This window comes from Erpetoichthys calabaricus, chromosome 2, assembly GCF_900747795.2.
Source record: "Erpetoichthys calabaricus chromosome 2, fErpCal1.3, whole genome shotgun sequence".
NCBI lineage: Eukaryota > Metazoa > Chordata > Cladistia > Polypteriformes > Polypteridae > Erpetoichthys > Erpetoichthys calabaricus.
Genome location: NC_041395.2, coordinates 163,241,375 through 163,262,916, shown reverse-complemented (window position 1 = coordinate 163,262,916; position 21,542 = coordinate 163,241,375). Strand labels below are relative to the sequence as shown.

Genomic DNA, 21,542 nt, shown 5'->3' with positions numbered 1-21,542 from the left:
ACATTGCTATAATCTTCTGCAGTGAAGTGAATTCAGTTTTGTTAGCAAGTGACAAGATAGAAGGACATGCAGTTTTCTGACTATGGTGTATACAGCACAGAATATAACTGACACATGCAACAGTGGTTCAGTGTTGCCCCCTATGTGGCTGCAAATTTTTATTCTAAATATTTTTATAATCAGCAAGTCTTTTTTCATCCTTAAATGATCTCATTTTATAAATAACTGACTCTTTTATTCCTTCCCTTATTTTGCATTCAGAAAAACACAGTACATTTATAAGAAATTAAGTAATACACCTTGCCATATCTTTAAAGATTTAACCCTGTTTTGTTGTTTTGGCTGTGATATTAACAATTAATCTTAAGTAGTGCAGTGCAACATACTTACTGCCAAAGGGCAGCAGGTATTTCAGTGGTTTCCACTTGTGTACTTATTAAACTATTATAATTTCTTGAAAAATCACCCACTAAGTTTTAAAAACATCATACATAAATTCATAGTTATTTAGGTGATCTAGAGTCAATTATAAAGGGTTATCTGGCTGGGATTGTGTTTTTATATAAGAGAGAAGGTGATGGCTTGATGGAGAGAGATTAACCCATACTGGCACACACAGGTGTTCTTAAGCCACCAGTATGGGGGTCTTCTCTTCACTCTGGTGGGCAGGAGCAGTATGCCCTGTCACTCAAATGATAACTCAAAAGTTTCTAGAAGAGGTAGGGAAACCAGTTAGTGTACAAGAACAACAACATTTTTATTTTTGTAGCACATTTTCATACACTGGATGCAGCTCAAAGTGCTTTACAAGATGTCAAGGAAAAGTGTAGTTCAATGTTAATCCTACTTCACTTACTCCAAAGTAATGTGAACTGCAGCCTCCTGCTGAAATTTATTTTCTTTTTTATAGCAATTAATTTTTCATTTATGTATTTTGTTTTTCTGTAATTCATTGTTCATTGGCCACACTTCCACCATAAGTGTTTTGAAAAACATAATAAGTTGCAGCTATCCAATTGGTATAGTTTGCATTTTGTACATCTCCTTTGGACAGCAGTCCAGTGACACTTTGCCCTTTGGCATTTAGCTGCTTTAGATAGATAGATAGATAGATAGATAGATAGATAGATAGATAGATAGATAGATAGATAGATAGATAGATAGATAGATAGATAGATAGATAGATAGATAGATAGATAGATAGATAGATAGATAGATAGATAGATAGATAGATAGATAGATAGATAGATAGATAGATAGATAGATAGATACTTTATTAATCCCAAGGGGAAATTCACAAGTATTACAAGCTTTAGTATAGAGACCAGATACAGAATAAAGATAAAACCATGTGTTATATGGTGGATAGTACTTCCCTATAAATTATAAACAATTGCTTATGATGGAAGTAGTTAGGGTGCACAGCCTCATACAGTGGACACTGGACTGAAGAAAGAGACCACCTCTAGTTGCAATTCTTTGTCAAGATAAGTGTGTTTTCAGGGCATGGATAATTTTTAATAACAAACGAATATGGCCATCACATCATGCAGGTTAGGATCTTAGACAAATTCACTGATATTGGCTCTATTTATTGCTTTTTTTCCTGTCTATTAAACCTGTGACACTAGGTGAGACATGACTGATACCTGTTCGCTACTAATTGGACTGGCACTTGCTCGCCCATTCTGGTGATCAACAGAAGCAAGCCTTAAAAACGCTGTTCATAGATGAGCTTTTAAAAACTTTGAAAGTGAAATACTGCAGTTAGATACATGGATTGGATGAATAAATAAATAATAAAAGGCTATATCAAAATTCCCTTTTATGTTAGACTTACTGCATTAATTCCTGATAGCTGTTGGGAAAGATGCAGCATCAAAGCAACAATCAAGGGCTGCCGATATGTAGGCCGAATGATCAACTGTCCAACTGAAACTTTTTTCTGTTTCTTGGCTTCCTCCTTTTCATTGTTCATTTCTGCTAAGTCTTGTGTTATGTCTTGTCCACCCCTGAGTTTTCTTAAATCTATAAAACAGAGATATACAGTATAAATGCAATGTCGCACATTACATTAGAGCAACAACTGAAAAAATAATACAAACCCAGATGGTGAATAGTAAATTGAGCATGCTTGTCAGGAATTTGAATGCATTTGAATGCCAGTCCTTTGCAGAACCCATACACACACACATACACACACATACCCACGCTCACTCACACAGAGCAAATTAATGGAACGGAATGAATTAATGCACATGTGATCTAAGCTGTAAAGACAGATGATCTATGAAGACTTTTACTGTAAGTGCAGCTCACAAAATGCACTTTTACATCTGCCTAATGTGTATTAAAATTCTTTGTGATTTTACTTTTTTGTGCTTCTTGCTCCTTCCCAAGTTTGATGTAGAGATAACAGGGGCTCTCTGGACATAGCAGAAGCAGCACTATCTGAAGTATAGCTGGAGCACCCGACAATCCAAGCAGTATAGGCCACAATGACTCATTTCCAAGCAGAAAATCCAATCCAATAACCTTAAAAAAAACAGAGCAACCAGGTCCAATCAGAATATGAAGCAAGACAGAATGACACTCACACAACACATACAGTTAAGTTCTAACAATTTAGCTCATCCTCTGATAAAATGTAAATGATAATTGAAAGATTCATTGCAGTAGATTGAGCAACACTAGGCATAAACCTGGTAAAGACACTCCTTCTTAAAATTATTTGGAGCCACTACTATTTGACCAAGTAGATGGGGCATCCTAGCGTACTGAATAAAAAGGTATTAACAGTATAATAGCCTACTTACTCTATTAGATGTCATAAGTTTAGGTTGGTAGTGGCCTAGGCCAGCCAGATAAAATTTAACTGTTACTTACTGTAGGTCTGTTGGTCTTCCAAAAAATGTTTTAGGAAATTCTGTCCTCCTGTACATGCACAGGCATCAGACTAAAACACCATTAGTTGAGTCTAAAGTAATTGGTTAGTGTTGGTATTTGGGAGAATGCTTTGGATATCGAAAACCCAATTTCATTTAATCTTGATTTAGTTTAGGAGAGAAGAAACCTGAAAAATGGAGATGTAATCATACTGTTGAACTACTGATTCAAGCATCTCCTGTCTATAGGAATAATCCATACGTTTGCTTAGGCCTTATTATATTTCCCAAATCTTCACCGGAATGTGATGGCTAGTGTTGATGAATGGAATTTGCCAGTGTTTTCATGGTGAATATGCAGTGTTCAGCAGTGACCTTGTTTGCCAAATATTTTCCTAGAAATTTACCATGTGCCCAGCTTTTTTTCCTAGTGCCCTTGATGGTTTGCAAGGCCATCATGACATCATAGAACTGTAGCAGCCATGTGCAAACTTTCAAGCATGCATACTGTAAGCATACTCCACCTTACATTTTACATCTCTGTCTCATCTGCTTCCTGCATGTGTGATATCACTACTCAAGCCTGATTTGCAGCCAACATGCAAAAAAAAAGCTTGCAGTATTATGAAAATACAGTAACTTGTCATTCTGTACAGATTCTTTGTACACTGCACCTTCACTGCTGGATAAGCATGTTATGCTCCTCACTATGTGCAGCAGATCAGTTACTTACAAACACAATTCCCAGAGTAAATAACGTTGATCTCTCACAAAATAGGCTTTCTGGGTGTGCAGGTACCTACCAGTGCACATATACTATCTGCCAGTAATCCAAATCTCAAACAGAATATTGACAGTACAGAGCAGAGCAAACTGAGTTCTGGTGGCCAGAGCTGCAGCCAACTGGCCGTGTACTGGGTCCATATAAGGAGATGCAGGCCTAATGCAAATGCAATTAGCCATGCTGTGTAGCACCTAGTCAAAACAAACCTTAGGAGCCTGACCTTGCCCTCACCCTTCCAGAGTCAGGAAACACATAAGAGTGAGACACTATGAAATAATAACAATAAAAACATTAATTAAATAAACATTAATAAAAATGTATTACTTTTTTACAAGGCATGTCTATCTTTCTGATAGAAGAAACAAATGTGTAGGATCTGCACAGATTTATTGGAAGCAAAAAAGATGTGCCAGCTGCGTCCAGTTCACAAAAAGATGTGCCAGCTACATCTGATCTGAAATATCAATATGAAATATATGCTTTTGGAAATTGTCCAACCCCATCCTCAGCAAGCGATTTTAATAATCAATTACTATGCCGAGAAGCCTTTTGGATATATAAACTTGATTCATGCAGTGGTTCAGGCCATTTTGCAATTTCATTTCATCCATTTCTCTCATGTTGCAGATTCAGTGCTGATTATTATTAGCTGATGTTAATTTATTTGTTTTCCGCCTTACTTTTAGATGTTGAGTTTCACTAGTCTATTCCATAATTTTGATTTATTGACAACAATTAAGATAATTAATTTTTCTATTCTTATGTTACCACACATATGCAGTAAAACTATTATATACTGTACATGCCTTTAACAATGGATACCTGTAAGCACTCTTCTTTGCATTAGTTGTTTACTCAGTATGTATAGGTTGTATAATTCTTTCATCCACAGTGACTTGCCTTTGCCTTTGATGCTTTTTGGACCTGGGGAATCTACTGTATTATTTTTGTGATTTTTCAGATGTTTATTCTTATGTACAGTATATAGCGACCTATGTTTTGTCAAATTCTTTGTTACGCAGTAAAAGTATTTAATTATTATAAATTATATAACACAAAGTATTTGAGTATGATAATAACCTGCTTCTGAAATAATCTTTCTAAGTTTCTCAGCAGGTTATATGCTCTACAAATTGGTGTTTTTTTCTTGTTTATTTACAGTAACAAGCCCAAATGGCACAAAGCAGTTGCCCCAAAACCCCACACATCTGTTGCACTTTCCCCAAGATATCCTGTTCTAGGTGATGATTAACCTTCAAACTAACACAGTTCCACAGCATTGCCAGAATTTCCACATGAAGTTTAACAGCAAAGCAGAGTGAACAAGCCAGCCCCATGAAACAGGCTTATGAAGATATAGTTTATAGAGAATTATGATGGTCTCTCTTTTTAAACTATTTTGACTGAAACCGTATTTTCCTGTTTTTTAGGTGCTTCTGATTCAAGTTCTGTCCCCGCCTTCTATTCAAAGTTGTTTAGATCCTTTCTGTTTGAAAGGCTTTTTACAATATGCTTATTTGAGAAGAATATGGTCAATTCTGATTTCTGTTTTTAATTTCATTCATATTAACTATGTATTATTTCTTTAAATTTAGTGATATCTCATTTAATTTCAGTTATCTTTCTGCGTTTTAAAAATATGAACCAAAACTATCTTTTCAATAGGATGGTGGAGAAAAAAATCACATTATCTATAGGCAATGACCTTTCATTATTCCCACAACAATACACTTTAACCACAGCAGGCTTACATTGTTCAAGTTGGATAAATAATTATTTTTCTCCCATATTTTTCACTGGCATTGTGAGTCTGTATTGAACACTTCATATCAATGTCCTTAAAATTCACTATGAAAATATACTGACAAGGAAGAGAAACGTCTGATGTAGATTGTATCAGTCTGCCTTGTACAATGAGTCCTTTGTGACTTATACATTTATGTGTATGTTTCTCAAATGCACAATAAAATGTATACACTTACCTGACTGATTAGAATTCCAGTGACAATTGCAAGCTGATGGAGTGTCCCAAATGCACCCCGGTAAGCTGTAGGAGAAATCTCTCCAACATACATTGGAACAAGCCCAGATGACAGTCCTTCAATCAGAATTTTAACATTAAGTTATTTGTAAAATTATATTTTTACATCTTCTGTTTGCATTTTTGGACAGCATTCTTCTGATTTCAGATATGTTTATATATTTAATTATTAAGATTCAACAATTAATCAATCTTTATTTTATTAAGCACATTATATATGTAGCACCAAGGCAGTTTAAAACAAAAATAAGAAAATTAAACAAAACCCCAAAGTTGAAGATAATAACACAAAGTAGATTACAGGTTATTTCAAATATGAGGCAGACGGCAGTAAAACACTTAGACAATGAACAAGGTAGTTTACGATAAAAACAAGAATGGAAAACTAAACAACATGATGGAAGACAAGATAACAAAGTAGATTACAAGATAATTCAAATGTGAGGTGAATGGCATGCAAATATTGAAATATATGGGTATATGTCGATTGCATCAGCATGGTAAATACGAAAGGTTCAGATATAAAAAATGAAATAATAGATTTACAATTCAATAGAGAAAGGTTGATTTTCATTTATATTTTAATATCTATTTATTTATTTATATATTAAATGTGTTTCCTTGAGCAGTACTAATTAAAAGTGTGATAAAATAAACTGGGCAATCACACAAATGAATTTCATTATTCATAAGTACAAGTTCATTATGTTTTGCAAATACTGAAATCTGATAAGCTACAACACAAAATTTAATATTTAATTTCAAAACGAAAGTGATCATTATAAAGAACTGCAAGAAATTGCTCCATGTAAAATATAAAGAAATAACACACACAAAGAGTATGAGAAAAATTTACACTAGAGGTGTCAGGAACGGTTTAAATGTCTTGATGTAAGAAAAAGAGTTTTCATAGAGCAGAAGCTTCAAAGAGTATTAATTATTCACAGATTCTTACATAGTATAGAGACAGAATATTGAAACAAGATCTCAGGCAGGGGTGTCAAAGGATATTAGAAATAAAGTATGTTTTTTTTATATATTTTGAATAAAGTTATCTGATAAACAAAAATTTGGAAGACAAAAATTAAAAGCACTATCTTTTGTGACACCATAGAAAGTCTTGAGTGACTAGAGAAAAGCCAAACTTTTTGACCAATGAGAACTTGTATTGTTCTCAATTTTGGATTAGCTAAATTCCTATGGACATTATTGGCTTTTTTCAAGTTGTGACATATTTAATCCCATAACGTTTTCAAATCTTTCATTAACAGTTTAAATTTGGCATATTGGATTATAAGAGAAGCATGCTGATTCATTGAGGTTGACATCCAAACAAACCTTAAATTAGGGAAGTTCCATAGCTCCAGATTTAAATGCACTTATCCTGAGTCTTATTGGAATTCTGAAGCATGCAGGTATCATTCCAGATCATTATTACTTTTTATGATTATCCATATAATTTGAGATGAAAACCAGTGCTGAAATTTACTGAAATATTACCAAACTAACAGAAAACTGAGAGAAAAAAATAATTTGGAATGCATGCATTGTTGTGTATCTATAAAATTTCTATGAAATCTTTGGCAGTGGTAATCTCTTTAATCACTCTCGCCCTCCGTATAGAAATCAATGTGCCTTAAGAATCAGTCAATGACCAAAAGAGCAGTGTAAACATTCAATAGGCACAGTTTGGGTGAGAATGGTCAGAAACACAGTTAAACTACTTCTAAAATGTTGTTTCATTACTGATCATACCATTCATTTACATTCTAATCTTTGATGTTATGGCAGCCACTCAACATGCATCTTGCAGTCTTAACATAGACCTGCTGTTTTTTTGTCAAATCCATGAAGGATACATAAGAGAATATCATCCTTTAAATATTATATTTATTGACACTGGTGGCTTCTGAGAAATGGAAGCCTGAGGAGTTCAAATTAGTCAATTTAATATTCAGAAGGGGTTAACTGTTCGCTGTAAAGAACTGTTCAATGCAGTTCTTGCAGTATACTATGAACTTCTGCATATGGGAACTAGCGTTCACTATTGAAAAAATGAAAATTTACCAGTGAAAATGTAAAAACCATCTACCCTTTCAGAATAAATCTGATTTATCAATGAGAAGGTAGATGCATTTCATAACAAAAATATTAAAAGAATTAAAAAAAGTGAAAGAAATTGGAATAAAAATATGCATCAGCAGGATATTTCTCATATTCATTTCTTGTGTGATTTAACTCTGGAGACTGTTCTCTTCTTTTTGATTATTTCTATGCAGATGCTTTCTTCAAGTCTGTTGACCTTTGCCAATTTCTTGCTTTTCCTCTGACTCAGACCAGCTATTAAATTATAGATTTATGGACTGTGGTGGTTTTATTGATTTTTATCACATAGCAAATTGATTTATTCTGTTTCACTTATTAAACAGGGTGGCACGGTGGCGCAGTGGTAGCACTGCTGCCTCACAGTAAGGAGACCTGGGTTCGCTTCCCGAGTCCTCCCTGCGTGGGAGTTTGCATGTACTCCCCGTGTCTGCGTGGATTTCCTCCGGCTGCTCCAGTTTCCTCCCACAGTCCAAAGGCATGCAGGTTAGGTGGATTGGTGATTCTAAATTGTCCCTAGTGTGTGCTTGGTGTGTGCTGTGTGTGTGTCCTGCGGTGGGTTGGCACCCTGCCCAGGATTGGTTCCTACCTTGCGCGCTGGGATTGGCGTGACCCTGTGTTTGGATTCAGCGGGTGGATGGACTTATTAAACAGCTATATTAAAAATCTCTGGGTTTTTTTCAATTTTTTTTCACTGTTTTCGTTCTTTTTATATTTTTGTTATAAAATATACCTACTCTTTGTTTCATAACTCTGATTTATTGCTGAAAAAAATGAAGAGGGTGGAAGAAGCAAAGCCAAGCTGTAATAGTAATTCATGTAGTGCTACAGGAAGAGATAATAAGCAAACTTCAGTTAGACAGAAAACAAATATTCACAAAGGATCACAAGCACATGAAAAAGCCTTAACAATCTTCCATGAAAGAAAACCCAAAAAATGCATCTAATATGAATATGTTTTTGTTCTGTGTGCTTTTTCCATAGTTTTGACACAACATACAAAATTAGTTCAGGCTTTCTTCTTTGAGGTTTCAGTTTTATTTTGAAAAACGTAATGGTGGGGGGATTAGAGAGTAATGAGTTCACAAAGTACTGAGTTTCATGATTTCTTTTTTCCCCACTTCAGACACTGCATAGACATATGTGTCCACATATTTTTCAGAACAGGCAAATAACAAAGTGGCAGATCATAAATATATGTTTTGGATGTATTGCACCACACAGACCCTAAAATATTGTCCTTTCATTTTGTTCTGAGAGTAGAACATTTAAAAAGGGGATTGAAGCTCAAGATGCCTGGGAACCTGTTCTACTCTCTTTCCAAGTGGACTTTGAGGTATGTCTCCCTAGACACACACCAGAATAATAACCAGAAGTACCAGAGCACCTTCTCTGCCCAACAAGATCTGACAGGAACCATATGGTCCAAGTGATTTATAAAAGTGGCTTTAAGTAGGAATGTCACTTCAATAAAAGAGGAGGTGCTCTTCCTGAAATGCTGCTCCAAATACAGCAGAGAACACTCAATCTGTCTGCTCACCTTCATTCCACTAAAAGAAGATTGAAGGTTGAAAATCAACATATTAATGTGGATTGTTTACTAACTGTATTATCTGGTACTGAGTTTTGATGCACCCTAGTAGTCACAATATTTTAGATCATTATTGCCCACCAATAATATCTATTTTTTAAAGCTGTTATTATTTTCAGGCGTCTGCAGAAAAGAATTCATATTTACATGTCAACACATTTGAGCGGTCAGTTTGAAAGACAAACGTAACCCTTCAGAAAACCTTCCAGGATAACATTACTGCTATAACGTGACAAATTATGAGGATAAGTCAAAAATTATCCAGATTATTCTTTTAATTGTTTTATACAACAGTGGTAGTTGTACATGCATGTGTGATCCTTATTTATCTAAATAATCTTGTTATACCAATGGTAACATGTTTACTCCCTTCTCTTTTTATATGAAGAGCAGTGTGCAGTTAGCTTATTTTTGGTAGGCTGAAGTTTTATTAGAGTACAGATCCATCATCAAATTTCAGCATAGAATGGAAACAATGCTTTGCCTCAGTGAAGTGTCTAAGAATGGATTAAAAAGCACATGTGTAACAGATGATCGTCTGTTCATGTCCTTTACTACTCACAATACTGAACCTACCCATGACATGGTTTAGGCAGTTTTGTGTGACTGTTTTACTATATGTGTTAATAATCTAAAATATTTTGGCAAAAAATTATGCTCAAGAACAAGGTATTCTTTTGTCTTTTATTTTTATAAAATAAATTGCAGTTACATTTTATTTTCCCCTTGTACTGTCTCATCAGAAAGAATGACTGAAACAGTATATATTTTCTGGGTCACCAGGGTCAGGTTTGCTCCCAATTATTTTATCAACTAATTGATTAAATATAACCTCCACTTTAACATTCTTGTCACTAACTCTGATTCAATCTGAAGAAATTAAATTGAGGAAAATTATTGCCTGGTTGCCTTTTGACAAATTAATTACTGGGCAGATTTTAGAATAGAAACATTTGTAGTGATACTTTGTGAAAATGACAAAAGAATTCTATCTGTTCCTCTAAGGCAAGCTTAATGGCCAGTAATTCATAGTTACTCATGTCTTAATTGTTTTTACCTAGAGATAAATTGTTAGAGAGGAATGATTAGGTTACTTCATTGAATTCAGCAGAGAAATAATTAAAACATTTTTTCAGGCATTTGTTCTATGAGTTCATAGATTTAGTAACCTACACACTACACAAAATGCTATTCAAAAACCTAAACAGTTTGCAGCATAAATCCAACAAAAATTAAATAATAATCAAGGGTGTAATCAAATTGCATATTGGGGAAATTTGGCTGCCAAAATTAGTAAATCTTGACATTATAATAGCTCTTAATTAAAAAGAAAAATCACAATATCATTTATCTCAGGAATTTATCAAATCTCAAACCTCTAATCAGGTCTCTCTCTGCTTCTACTTGTTTTGCTGATTTGGCTGTTAAGCTGACATTGGAAATGTGGTATATTAGTAAAATGTATTATTGTATATAAAGGAATCGCAAATAGCATAGTTGTGTTCCCAACACCTTATGAGATGTGGTCCTAATAAGGCATGTTTCCATAAAATCTGACCCATTGCAGAATTGAGTTTGACACAATCATATGCAGGTGTCTGACAGGTTTATGATGGTTTTTATGATTGACAAAATATATTCTTGGGTGTTATAATTTAATCATTTTGAATAGGAAGGTGGCTGTGTGCATAATGGGGCCCTGTAATGGGCTATTTGAGGCCTTGTGCCCAAAGCTGCCAGAATAGGCTCTGCCCCACCAAGATCCTGTATCGACTGAGCAACTTTATTACCTGAGGGTAAAAGCTGTCTGATAGTGTATGAAAGCTAATGACCTCACAACATTTGACAGAAAAGGAAAGAAAAGTAAAGAATGCCATAATATATTAAAGAAGGTAATAATATGAATCATTTATCAATAAAGAGTCTTTACAATTTACTTAAATTCTATTGGCTTTTAACATTTTAAGGAACATTAGCAAAAAGGATATTACATATATATTGCATATATATTACGTAAATAACTCTTACCACAGTAAAGCCCAAGTACTGTTCGTCCTGCAATGACCATTATGTGTGCAGGGCCAAATTTAGCCAATCCCATTAACAGACTCCCAAAAATGGCTAGAATATTTATAGCTAGCATTCCTTTTACCCTGGAACAGAAGCACAAAATGTCAGGCAGTGTTTATAGTTAGGAACAAAATTTTTATACTCAAGTAGAGGTCATTTGTTCTTCAGACTAATGATGAAGTAATTGCAAGATGTCATTGTGTTGCATTGCCATGCCCACGTTACATGGTATGCCTCTCTCATTTAAACAGCAGCGGACACTGCTGCCATTAAGAAAATGGCTGTACCCATGAAAAAAAAAATCATAAGAAAACTGATAGAAAATGTTCAAATCAAATAATAACCGTAATTTTAAAATAGGCATGTGCACTTGACAATGTGGTGCTGTCATTGAATAAGCAAGCAAATATACAGGCAGGTGGACCAAACAAGTGCATAGTCAGTGTACATTTAGAGGTAGGAAGATGGGGAGGCAGAGAGAGTATAGTATGTATGTGTAGCTGAATTTATATAGTATCTTCTAATGTTTAATGTCAGACATGTTTTTTAATATAGACAGACGGATAAATACAGATATTTATTTTGAACTTGCATTGAAAAGTCTGATAAATAAAGTACCTTGCACACAAGGATAAGCTGAATTCTAGAAATACATGCCAGGTAGATAGTAATGTTCCACAAACACATTAATTGTGATGGTTTGAGAAGATGCTTTACAATGTTTCAAATACTGTAACTATCTTCACTCACAGCTAGTGGGGAAACTAGAACTTGATCGGCCTTGAAAAATTAGACTCTCTCGTGTAAAATGAATTCTAAGCCATCAGTCACACCGGTTGTACACCATTACAGGTAATCCTTTTAAAGCTAAGCATGCTTGGGCTCAGCCAGTACTTTGATTGTAGACCATCTACAAAAAGATTGTGTTGTTGCTGGAAGAGGTTTTGGTGAGGCCATCAGGGGGCGCCTGTAGTCTTACATGTTGATCCCAATGCCCCAGTGCAGTAATGGCCACACTGTTCATTTAAAATTGGTGCAGTACTTTAGATGAGATGTAAAACTGAGATTCTGACTTGCTGTAGTCATGAAAAATCCCTAAGTATCTTTTGAAAAAAGTAGGATATTTCAGGATGTCCTGGCTAAATTGTCCATCACACCCTGGTCTTTCTAGCTCCCTAATCACCCCTGTCTCTAACTGGCCATCTCTCTCATCCCTAAAATGCCTAATAGCTAATGTGTGGTGAGTGTATTGGTGCAAGAATGACTTCTGTCACATCTTCCAGGTGGATGCTAGAAATTGGTGGTGTTTCAAGTCATTCCCCACTGTCTATTTAAAGTGGATTGAATATATTAGAAAAGCATTTTATAAATATAATCACTTATTACTATTATTAAATCTAAATAAAAATCACGTTCAATGAGATATACTAGGCATATACAGTAAGCTGCATAAATGGTCACTTGTCATAACTGAACATGGAGTTGTGGGAATGATAATGCCATTAACCCTCTTTATTCTGATGCAGGTGGGCAAGCAGGTTAATAATAAGGCCATGTAAAATAACAACCATGCTGCCATAGTGTCAAAACCCGAACTACAAAGAGGACTATTTCATTTATGTTAGGTAGAATGCCCAGAGGGGACTGGGCGGTCTTGTGGCCTGGAACCCCTACAGATTTTATTTTTTTTCTCCAGCCTTCTGGAGTCTTTTTTTGTTTTTTTCTGTCCACCCTGGCCATCGGACCTTACTCCTTTCTATGTTAACTAATGTTGTCTTATTTTAATTTCTTATTTTGTCTTTTATTTTTCTTTTCTTCATTATGTAAAGCACTTTGAGCTACTTTTTGTATGAAAATGTGCTATATAAATAAATGTTGTTGTTGTTGTTGTTGTTGTAGTAGGCCCTGGTGCAACTGTGCCGCCTGAACTGACTAGAGGTACACCACTGCTCACAACCTACAGTTTCTTCTTATTTTTTAAAATTTTAAAGGACCAAAGAGATTATTGAGCAAAAGTAATGAAATGCATCCTTTGATATCCTTTGATGTATTAAATGTGCATTAACACATCACATTAAAACACACCTTTCTACTGCTGAAGGGTCAGGAAGAGTGTGAGATTAGTTTCATTATAAAAAATGAAAACATGAGCAAATGCAACAAAGAATAAATCATTGCTGACCAAAGCAGCGGACTCTATTTTTGACAATGGTCTTTATCTCTAGGTAACAGCAGTCAGTTCAACATTTATTAACCCCTTGACAAGTCCATGCATGCTGAAATTTGATATGATGCTGAATGTTTCTAAGGTAATGCAAAAGTCAATTTCTACTTATTGCCAACTTGTTCACTACAGGTTATTCATTATTTTCTATCAGAACCAGAAGAAGGTTCTTTCCTACCTGCCCAGTGTTTCAGCAACCCATCCAACTAGAAATGACGAGAACATGCCTCCAATGGAGAAGACAGATACCGAAAGGGACCAGTACATGGTAACAGACTGATGCACAGATACAGTGCTTTCACTGGAGACGAGTGATTCATTCTGAAATCCGTGCAATACCAGTCTGTAATGTGCTTCAATAACCTGCAAAAAAATTACACAGTGATCATTAATTTTTCACTTCACATTTAAGTTTCTTTCATTCAAAACCTTTGTTAAATGTTCTGCTGATTTCTGTAAATTAATAAAAACACTAGTGACACTGTAGGGTCGTGGTATCACTGCTGCTTTATGGATCCAGTGCTTTAGGTTTGAATCCTATGGCTGGTTGTTTGCATGTTCTCCCTGTGTCTGCATAGATTTACCAGTTTCCCCCCCACAGATGGCCAGAGACAGCAGGTTAGGCTAAATGGTATCTCTGAATTAGCCTTGTGTACATGAATGAGCCCTGTGATGGACAGACACCCTGTCTGTAGCAGCTTTCTGTCTTGTGGTAAGTGGATTCCAGCCATCCACAACCCCAATTAAGGAGGATTAAGGAGGTTCAACAATGCAATGTTACGTAACCAAAAGAAATGGAACATGTGAAGGAATACCTCTGTGAATTGAAAGACACAATACATATTGTAAGTCTTTGCATTTTCTACCCTAATAACTAATTAAAAAGTTTTTAAAAAAGTTATGAAACACTCTCCAATATTTTCCGTGTTCAATTTGTTCTACAGCAGTTGAACAACAGGAAGGAAATTTTTGATAATCTGGGGCTGGTTGTGTCCTATTTAACTATTAAGTAAAATAAGCACATGCTTAGGGCACCCTATTTCGCAGCTATTATGCCCTAAAATCTTTTACTTACTCAAATGTTTCTGTAATTATATGTATCTGCTGTGTTTGTCTTTAATTTAAATTGTTAAAAAATGTGATAAAACTTTAAAAATCTGCTTTGAAGATGTAATCAGATATCGTGTGTGTCCCTGTCTCGTGGTGTAAGATGGGTTTCATGTTGTACTATGAATTAATGGATTACTTTTTAACTTTAACATAAAAGCATTACTAAAATGAATAAACTAATAAATAATTGCTTAACCAAATAACACATTCCTTAATTGTAAATTAAATGTTTACTGTGTGATGGATGGCTTCCTTTAGGATGGGGCAATATTCTTTATCTGGATGGGAGGCCAGCCCTTCAGAGGCAGAAGAAGGAAGGATACGATTGTCCTACCTCTGCCAGGAAACAGGCAGGAGATGCCAGTCTGAAAGTGGGTATGCTGGTAGCCTGGCAAGGCTGGACCAATTCACAATACCTGACTAGGAGGCCAGAGTGAAGGATGGACAGGTGGAGACAACCTATCAGGGCTACATGTTCACCTGACACGTTAAGTGGAGCATCCCCAGAGAGTGCTACCTGTATGGACATCCACAAGGTATGCTTGGAACTGTAGTTCAAGGGGGCAGCCTTGTTGGGTTCTGTGGGTGCTACCCAGGGGTGCTGCAGGGATCCATGATTGCTACTTTGTAGGGTTTCCATGTGACCCAGAAGTGCTTCCAACAGGCCCATGCCTTGGCATTGGGTTTAAGATGAAAAGGAGCCACTCTGCATCATCCAGGTGAGTTGGAGTTGGATGGAAGAAGACAAAGCTCACCTGGGAGCAGAGGAAGAAAGGAAAAGAAGTTTTTCATCTTGTATTTGTACAAAAGCCTTTGTAACAGTAATTATTTGTTTAAACACTTTTATTTAAACCCAGGACTTGTGCCTGTGGGGTTGTGCCTGGGATTCGGAGTGCTGCAAAGCCCCCTGAGGTTATTAAAACATAAAACAGACAGTCATCATTAATAAATGAAAATTCAGTATTATGTGAAGTGTGAATTATAAATGGAGGAGATCAATTTTTGGCAAAATAATATAAGACATAACTAATTAGTAACAATGATTGCTTTTGATCATTTCATCTATCAATAATTAATAATTCATTAAACATAATTTAATGAAAATGCAATATATTAACTGAGCTAATTTCCTGTGACAGTAACAGTCAGTCACCATTAAATATACCACAGAAATCTAGCAGATACATTTTTAAGAATAAGGATTGTTAAGGACGAGGCAATAAAAATTGCATGAAAGGCTGTGAAGAATTACAGTTGTCATCCTGGTGGAGTGTCTTCGCACATCACCCCTGAAAATGTTGCAATGCCTGACACCAACCACCATACTGCTGATGACGGCTCTTTTTTACTGATTCTTTTACATCCTCTGAATCTCTTATCAGTTCAAGTTGGCTTTGACCTGTGATGTGCAATGGAGTGTTGGGTCAAAATTTCTTTTCACCAGAAAGCTGATTACTCTCCGTCAGCATTCTAGCAGAGCAGTGATTTTTTTTAGAAAGACTTTTCAGTAAAGCCTTAAGAGTGCATGTAACTATAGATATTATTGCTTACTAATTTTTTTTTACATTTTTTTATTGGGTTATTTAAGATGAGTCACTAATTCTTCAGATTAGGAGGCACCATGTGACAGAGTAATTACAGTAACATTTCCTCCAATATGATTTGATACCAAATCTCAACTCCACTATGCTTATCAAGAATAAAAAAAAAACATTTGCGGAAATTCTTAATTGACAGACTCCAACAGAGAGAGTCATAAAAGGAAAGTGGCTGCATGAAACAAAGAACGGCTAGCTGCTACAAGATTTGTGCCTGTAGTTACCCTTAAAGCACATGTTTGAAATCTTATGAATATTTCCAAGATGGAAAACAAAATTTTAAAAGTCAAACAAATATATTTTTAAAACATACTTTCAGTAAAAGGGCAGAATGGTGGTTCTGTTGTTCCTGCCTCACATTATCAAGTAAGGTAATTCTCAACCGGGACACTATGTGGAATTTTCAGGATATGACTTACATATTGAATATTAATTATGTTTTAAAAGACAAGTGGTATTGGAAGTTGATTGTAAATTTTTCTGTGAGCATTTAGTTTGATATATATTGAACGTGGTTGCTTTTTCTCTTCCTATGCAGCACAGTCATATACATTCTGTTATAGTGTTGAAAATAATAAGTTGAAAAATATGTTTTTATTTTCTTGAAAGTGTCAATATGCTGTGTCAAATCCTGGAGCACGGTAAGAATTTTACAGGGACCTTTTTAAAAGCATCCTGGGTAATCGTAGAGGAGAGGAACAGTTATTCACATTGACTGTTACCCCCCCCCCTCCCCCCCCCCACCCAGGAAGAATAAAAGGCTGTGCCACCAACAATCAGAATCACTTGACCAATGAGCAGACAACACATCCAGTGAGTGGGAAAGGAATTTGTACAGAAGATGAAGACTTATTTCAAAATGAGTTCATCAAGAACACAGGAACACAGTTGGAAACTTGTTAAAGGAATATTTTGCACAAACATTAGGAAGTTTTTCTTTATACAGAGAACCATAGACGCATGGAATAAATTAGCAGGTAGTGTGGCAGACAGTAGGACTTTAGGGATCTTCAAAACTCAATTTGGTGTTATTTTGGAAGAAATAAATGGATAGGACTGACAGGTTTTGTTGGCCTGAATGGCCTGGTCTTGCCTAGATTGTTCTAATGTTCAAACTTAAGGCATCTCCTTTGGGAGGTATATAAGGCATGATCTACTAAGAAAACACCAAAGGGCACACCCAGATCACATATGAGTGTTTCCACCGGAAGGTTTGGGGAATGATATGCTGGTTAGCTTAATAGGATTCATACTGGCAAAAGCAGAAAGCAGAAGCAGAAATGATAATGAAGATGATGACGACAACCATAAATGAAAAAATGAAAAATGTGCCCTATATTACTTAAAGCTAGAATTATAATATTTAATCCAACAATGTCCATACATTTTCTATTCCATCCTATTTTAATTGAGGATTGCATGCAACTAGATCCTATCCCAGCAACACTAAGCATGAGACAGGAACCCACCCTGACCTATATTTCATTTTTTAAAATAGTATATTTCTCATGTCTTTCACAAGACATAAAGAAAATCCTCGGATAAAAATGAGGACTTGCTATTAATAAAGACTCTGACTACCACAGTTATACATTGTTTTTGATAACAGAATTTTACAAATTTCAATGAAAAGCTCATTGAAAATGCATTCAGTTGTGCATCTGCTACACAGCTGAACTCTCGTGATGATTTCACTGAAACCAAAGACTTGTTGAAGTACTGTGCTTTGCTTTCACCATATTATTGCTCTGTTCTTTCTGTAGTTCTTTTCTTTTTATTAGATTTTGTGATTACTTAAATGTTTTGCTGACTTTGCTGACACGTGTGACAGTAAAGTCAAGCAGATAGTGAAATGTAGAATACAGCTAGCCATGCAAAATGTATTCCTGTCTACTGAAGCCGATAAACGTAATTGTCATTTTAACACAATGTCTGGATCTGGATAAAATGTTCGAGACATCAAATGCTGTAAGACCAGAGAAGTTGCAATTACACCATAACAAGTCCCGCATCCCCCCACCATTGCAGACAGACTGTCATGCAGATTCCCAGTGCTTCTCTTTTTTGATTCAATAGATTTTTTTTTATTCCACAGATTTGCTCATTATAATCATGATGGTACAAATTGGGTTGTTTCACTTAAGCACCAAGAAGGAGAGAAAGCAAAGAAGTTCATGTTTCAAACTATATTGTCATTCAGTCACTTATTGGTTTGCTAGTTTTCATTGGGAGTTCATGGTGCTTAATAAAGCGATTTTCAGTGAGTGTACTGAGTGCAGCATGAGACCCATGAATCCCCATTGCTTCAGTCTATTATTGGTCTAAACTGGAGCAGGCCTCAGACCATGAATGCATCAAAGGGTTACTTGTGAGAAGAAAGACTTTGTCTGGATAATGAGAATTTATACTCTTATCGTAACATTGCACTAAATGAGAAATTATGGTTTATTACAGCTAACGTGGTCAAAAGGTTGCAAGGATTTAAGAATTTCACAGGAGATGATGGAATAGGTCAATAAGGAAATGCTGGGCAGGCCGGTCCAGCTTAATATGTTTCCACCACCAAGGTCTGAATCGGGGCAGTACACAATGTACCTGCATTTTTCTTTTTCATTGGCAAAAAAAATGCAATAAATGGTTGCATACTGCTGTGTACCAGCTCCTTGCTCTCTGTCCCCCAAGAGTGATGTATATTAGTGCATTTAAAATTCTAAGGGGGACCAAGCTCTTCTATATAATATACTACGAACAGCACTCAAAATTCCAGTTAAAAAATAATGCAATTTTGAAAAGCATTGTGAACTGAATTAAGCAACCTATGAAAGCAGAGAGTACCAGCAATCATTTGTTACCACTTCAAGCACTCGACACCACAAACCTCACCAAAATAGCTGGAGTGAAAATGAAGTGAAGTAAAGAACCCAAAGAGTTCAACCGGCTCTCTAATCTTCTCCCTCCACTCAGTGCTTACTGCTGCTGAAAGAGTGATGTGCATGGAAAACTGAACTGAAGCAATTGTAGCAAACCTACCAGATTAAATATTCATTCTTTTTTCTAATACTGGGTTGCAGGGTAATAAACATATTAGAGCAACAGCAGTCACAAGGAAAGAAGCTAGTCACTATCAAAGATGTTGATTTAGAGTCACCACTTAGAAAATGAAAAAGAATTCCCAGACAAATAATACTTAGTATCTGTGAAAACAAAATGGAGACTCATACATTTTGTAGCAGATTAAGTAGTCTTATTTTTTAGTGTAAAGGAGCAGTGTTCATAATCATTTTCTTTGAAAACTACTGTTTTCCAGTTTAAATAACAGGGATGTTCAGAGAGATGATGTGATTCTTGTCAGAGAAATATGACCCAGTAGTCCTCAGGTATAAAAAGTACAAAGACACAGCATGGAATTGCATTAATAGTTTCTGTCTGAAACAGAAAGTGACTCATATCATTACAAAAATGTTAACACCTAAATCATCTTTCTTATTCTGTCATCTTACCTTCTGTGGAGCGTTGATAACACCAATACTGTATCCATATTGAAAAGATCCAAGGACAGCTGTGAGCACTGCAAGAATAAGCGTCCCAGATATCTGCTGTAGTAAGCACACACATCAAGACTGTTAATGTCACTTTCAGTTCACAAGCACATGTCAGGCAAGATTCAAATACAGTTTAACAAAAGTATCTGCCTTGTCTCAGAATTTTGAAAATGAAAGTGTCCCATTGCTATTTTAACCATCAGAGTACCATTTGAAACTGTGCATTACATAAAGGAGTTTGCCAAGTTTACTAATGAGTGTGGATTCTCTACCCACCTTGAATCAGGCACAAGTAAACTGTAATTTAGCAAAGGAATTTGTCTTATCACAAAACTGTGAAAATTAAAATGGCCCAACATAATTTCAAATTTTGCAGTGTCCAATAGATCTCATAGTAGTAGATATGGATGTGGGTCATGTTTGCTAATGAATTTGACTGGTGTACTCTTGCAGCTCACCTGCAGTTTAATACAGAAGTCCCTTTTGTTGAAAATCTCTGAAAATAAATGTGGTGCAATGTGACTGAACCCTTTAGAATGCTCGTTGCATATACAGTAGTTGGTCCTGTGCATTAAACATGGGCATTTGCCAAGTTTGACCACATTGTGGAATATTTTTCTTGCAATGACATTTAAGAACATGGTATCATCATATTGACATTGAATAAGTGGCTGGCTGTGAGCAAAAAGAAGTTGCTAAGTTTAGCCTTCTCATGTGCATGCAACTGTACAGCACAGGGGAAATTTCACTTGGCATTTTGATTTTGCATTTCTAACTCTACTCTCACAAATATACACCATATTTAAAGGCTGACTGACGTAACACTATTCACCCTGATAAATCATTTTGGATGTGTTTTTTTCATGTTTACAGTGTTTTGACACTCTATCTTCTTGTAGTCATGTGTTCTCCATATTGGCTACCTATTATCAATTCTCTCTCATACGTACTGTATCTTATAGCATGTGTTACAATTTAATTTTAGCTAAAAATGTATCAAACTAACAAAGCAGTGATTAATGTTTGAATCAAACTCCAGGCAGCTTAGGACTAGTGTGGGGTTCACACATTCTCCTTGTGTAGTTTTGTTTCCTTCCAAATATGAACACAAGAAGTCTGACAAACAAGAGACCATTCGATCCACTGAAGTTTATTTGCTTAGTGAATCGCTAAGCTGTCCTAATACTTCATCCAGATAATTCTTAAAGGTTGGCAAGGTTTATATTCATTTTTGGACTTAGATCCTACTAGTCATAGCAACCCTGTTCTATCTATTAATCTATTAGGAAACAGCTATCAATTAGTAGTAAGCTAAAATATAAAGGAGTGTTATAAAGCCACTGATCATGACAACATACATCCTCCCTATGTCCTTACTGCAATTTAAAATTTTAATTACGTGGGTTCTGTTACTTGATTGTATTATATTATCCAGAACACTTACCTTTCAACTTGATGGAGCTGAACATTTGGCAGACAGGAAATGAAAACTGAGATGGCATATACCAACCCGACCTGACAGAGAACTGCAGGTTAGAGGAATACGTCTTGTAACAGCTGTCATATGTAGTTAGTGCCAATGTCTGTTTGTACC

The 21,542-nt window shown here is 35.6% G+C and overlaps 1 protein-coding gene across 1 annotated transcript in view; it reads right to left on the bottom strand.

Moving 5' to 3' along the window:
* Positions 1 to 21,542, bottom strand: part of slc2a2 (solute carrier family 2 member 2) — a 44,188-nt gene that overhangs the window by 8,886 nt on the left and 13,760 nt on the right. Inside the window, exons 2-7 of the mRNA XM_051922890.1 lie at positions 19,907 to 20,002; positions 13,877 to 14,061; positions 11,433 to 11,557; positions 5,652 to 5,767; positions 2,373 to 2,535; positions 1,841 to 2,028 (exon numbers count right to left, since the gene is read on the bottom strand). Of these exons, the coding sequence (XP_051778850.1) occupies positions 1,841 to 2,028; positions 2,373 to 2,535; positions 5,652 to 5,767; positions 11,433 to 11,557; positions 13,877 to 14,061; positions 19,907 to 20,002 (873 nt within the window). The remainder of the gene's footprint in view (positions 1 to 1,840; positions 2,029 to 2,372; positions 2,536 to 5,651; positions 5,768 to 11,432; positions 11,558 to 13,876; positions 14,062 to 19,906; positions 20,003 to 21,542) is intronic.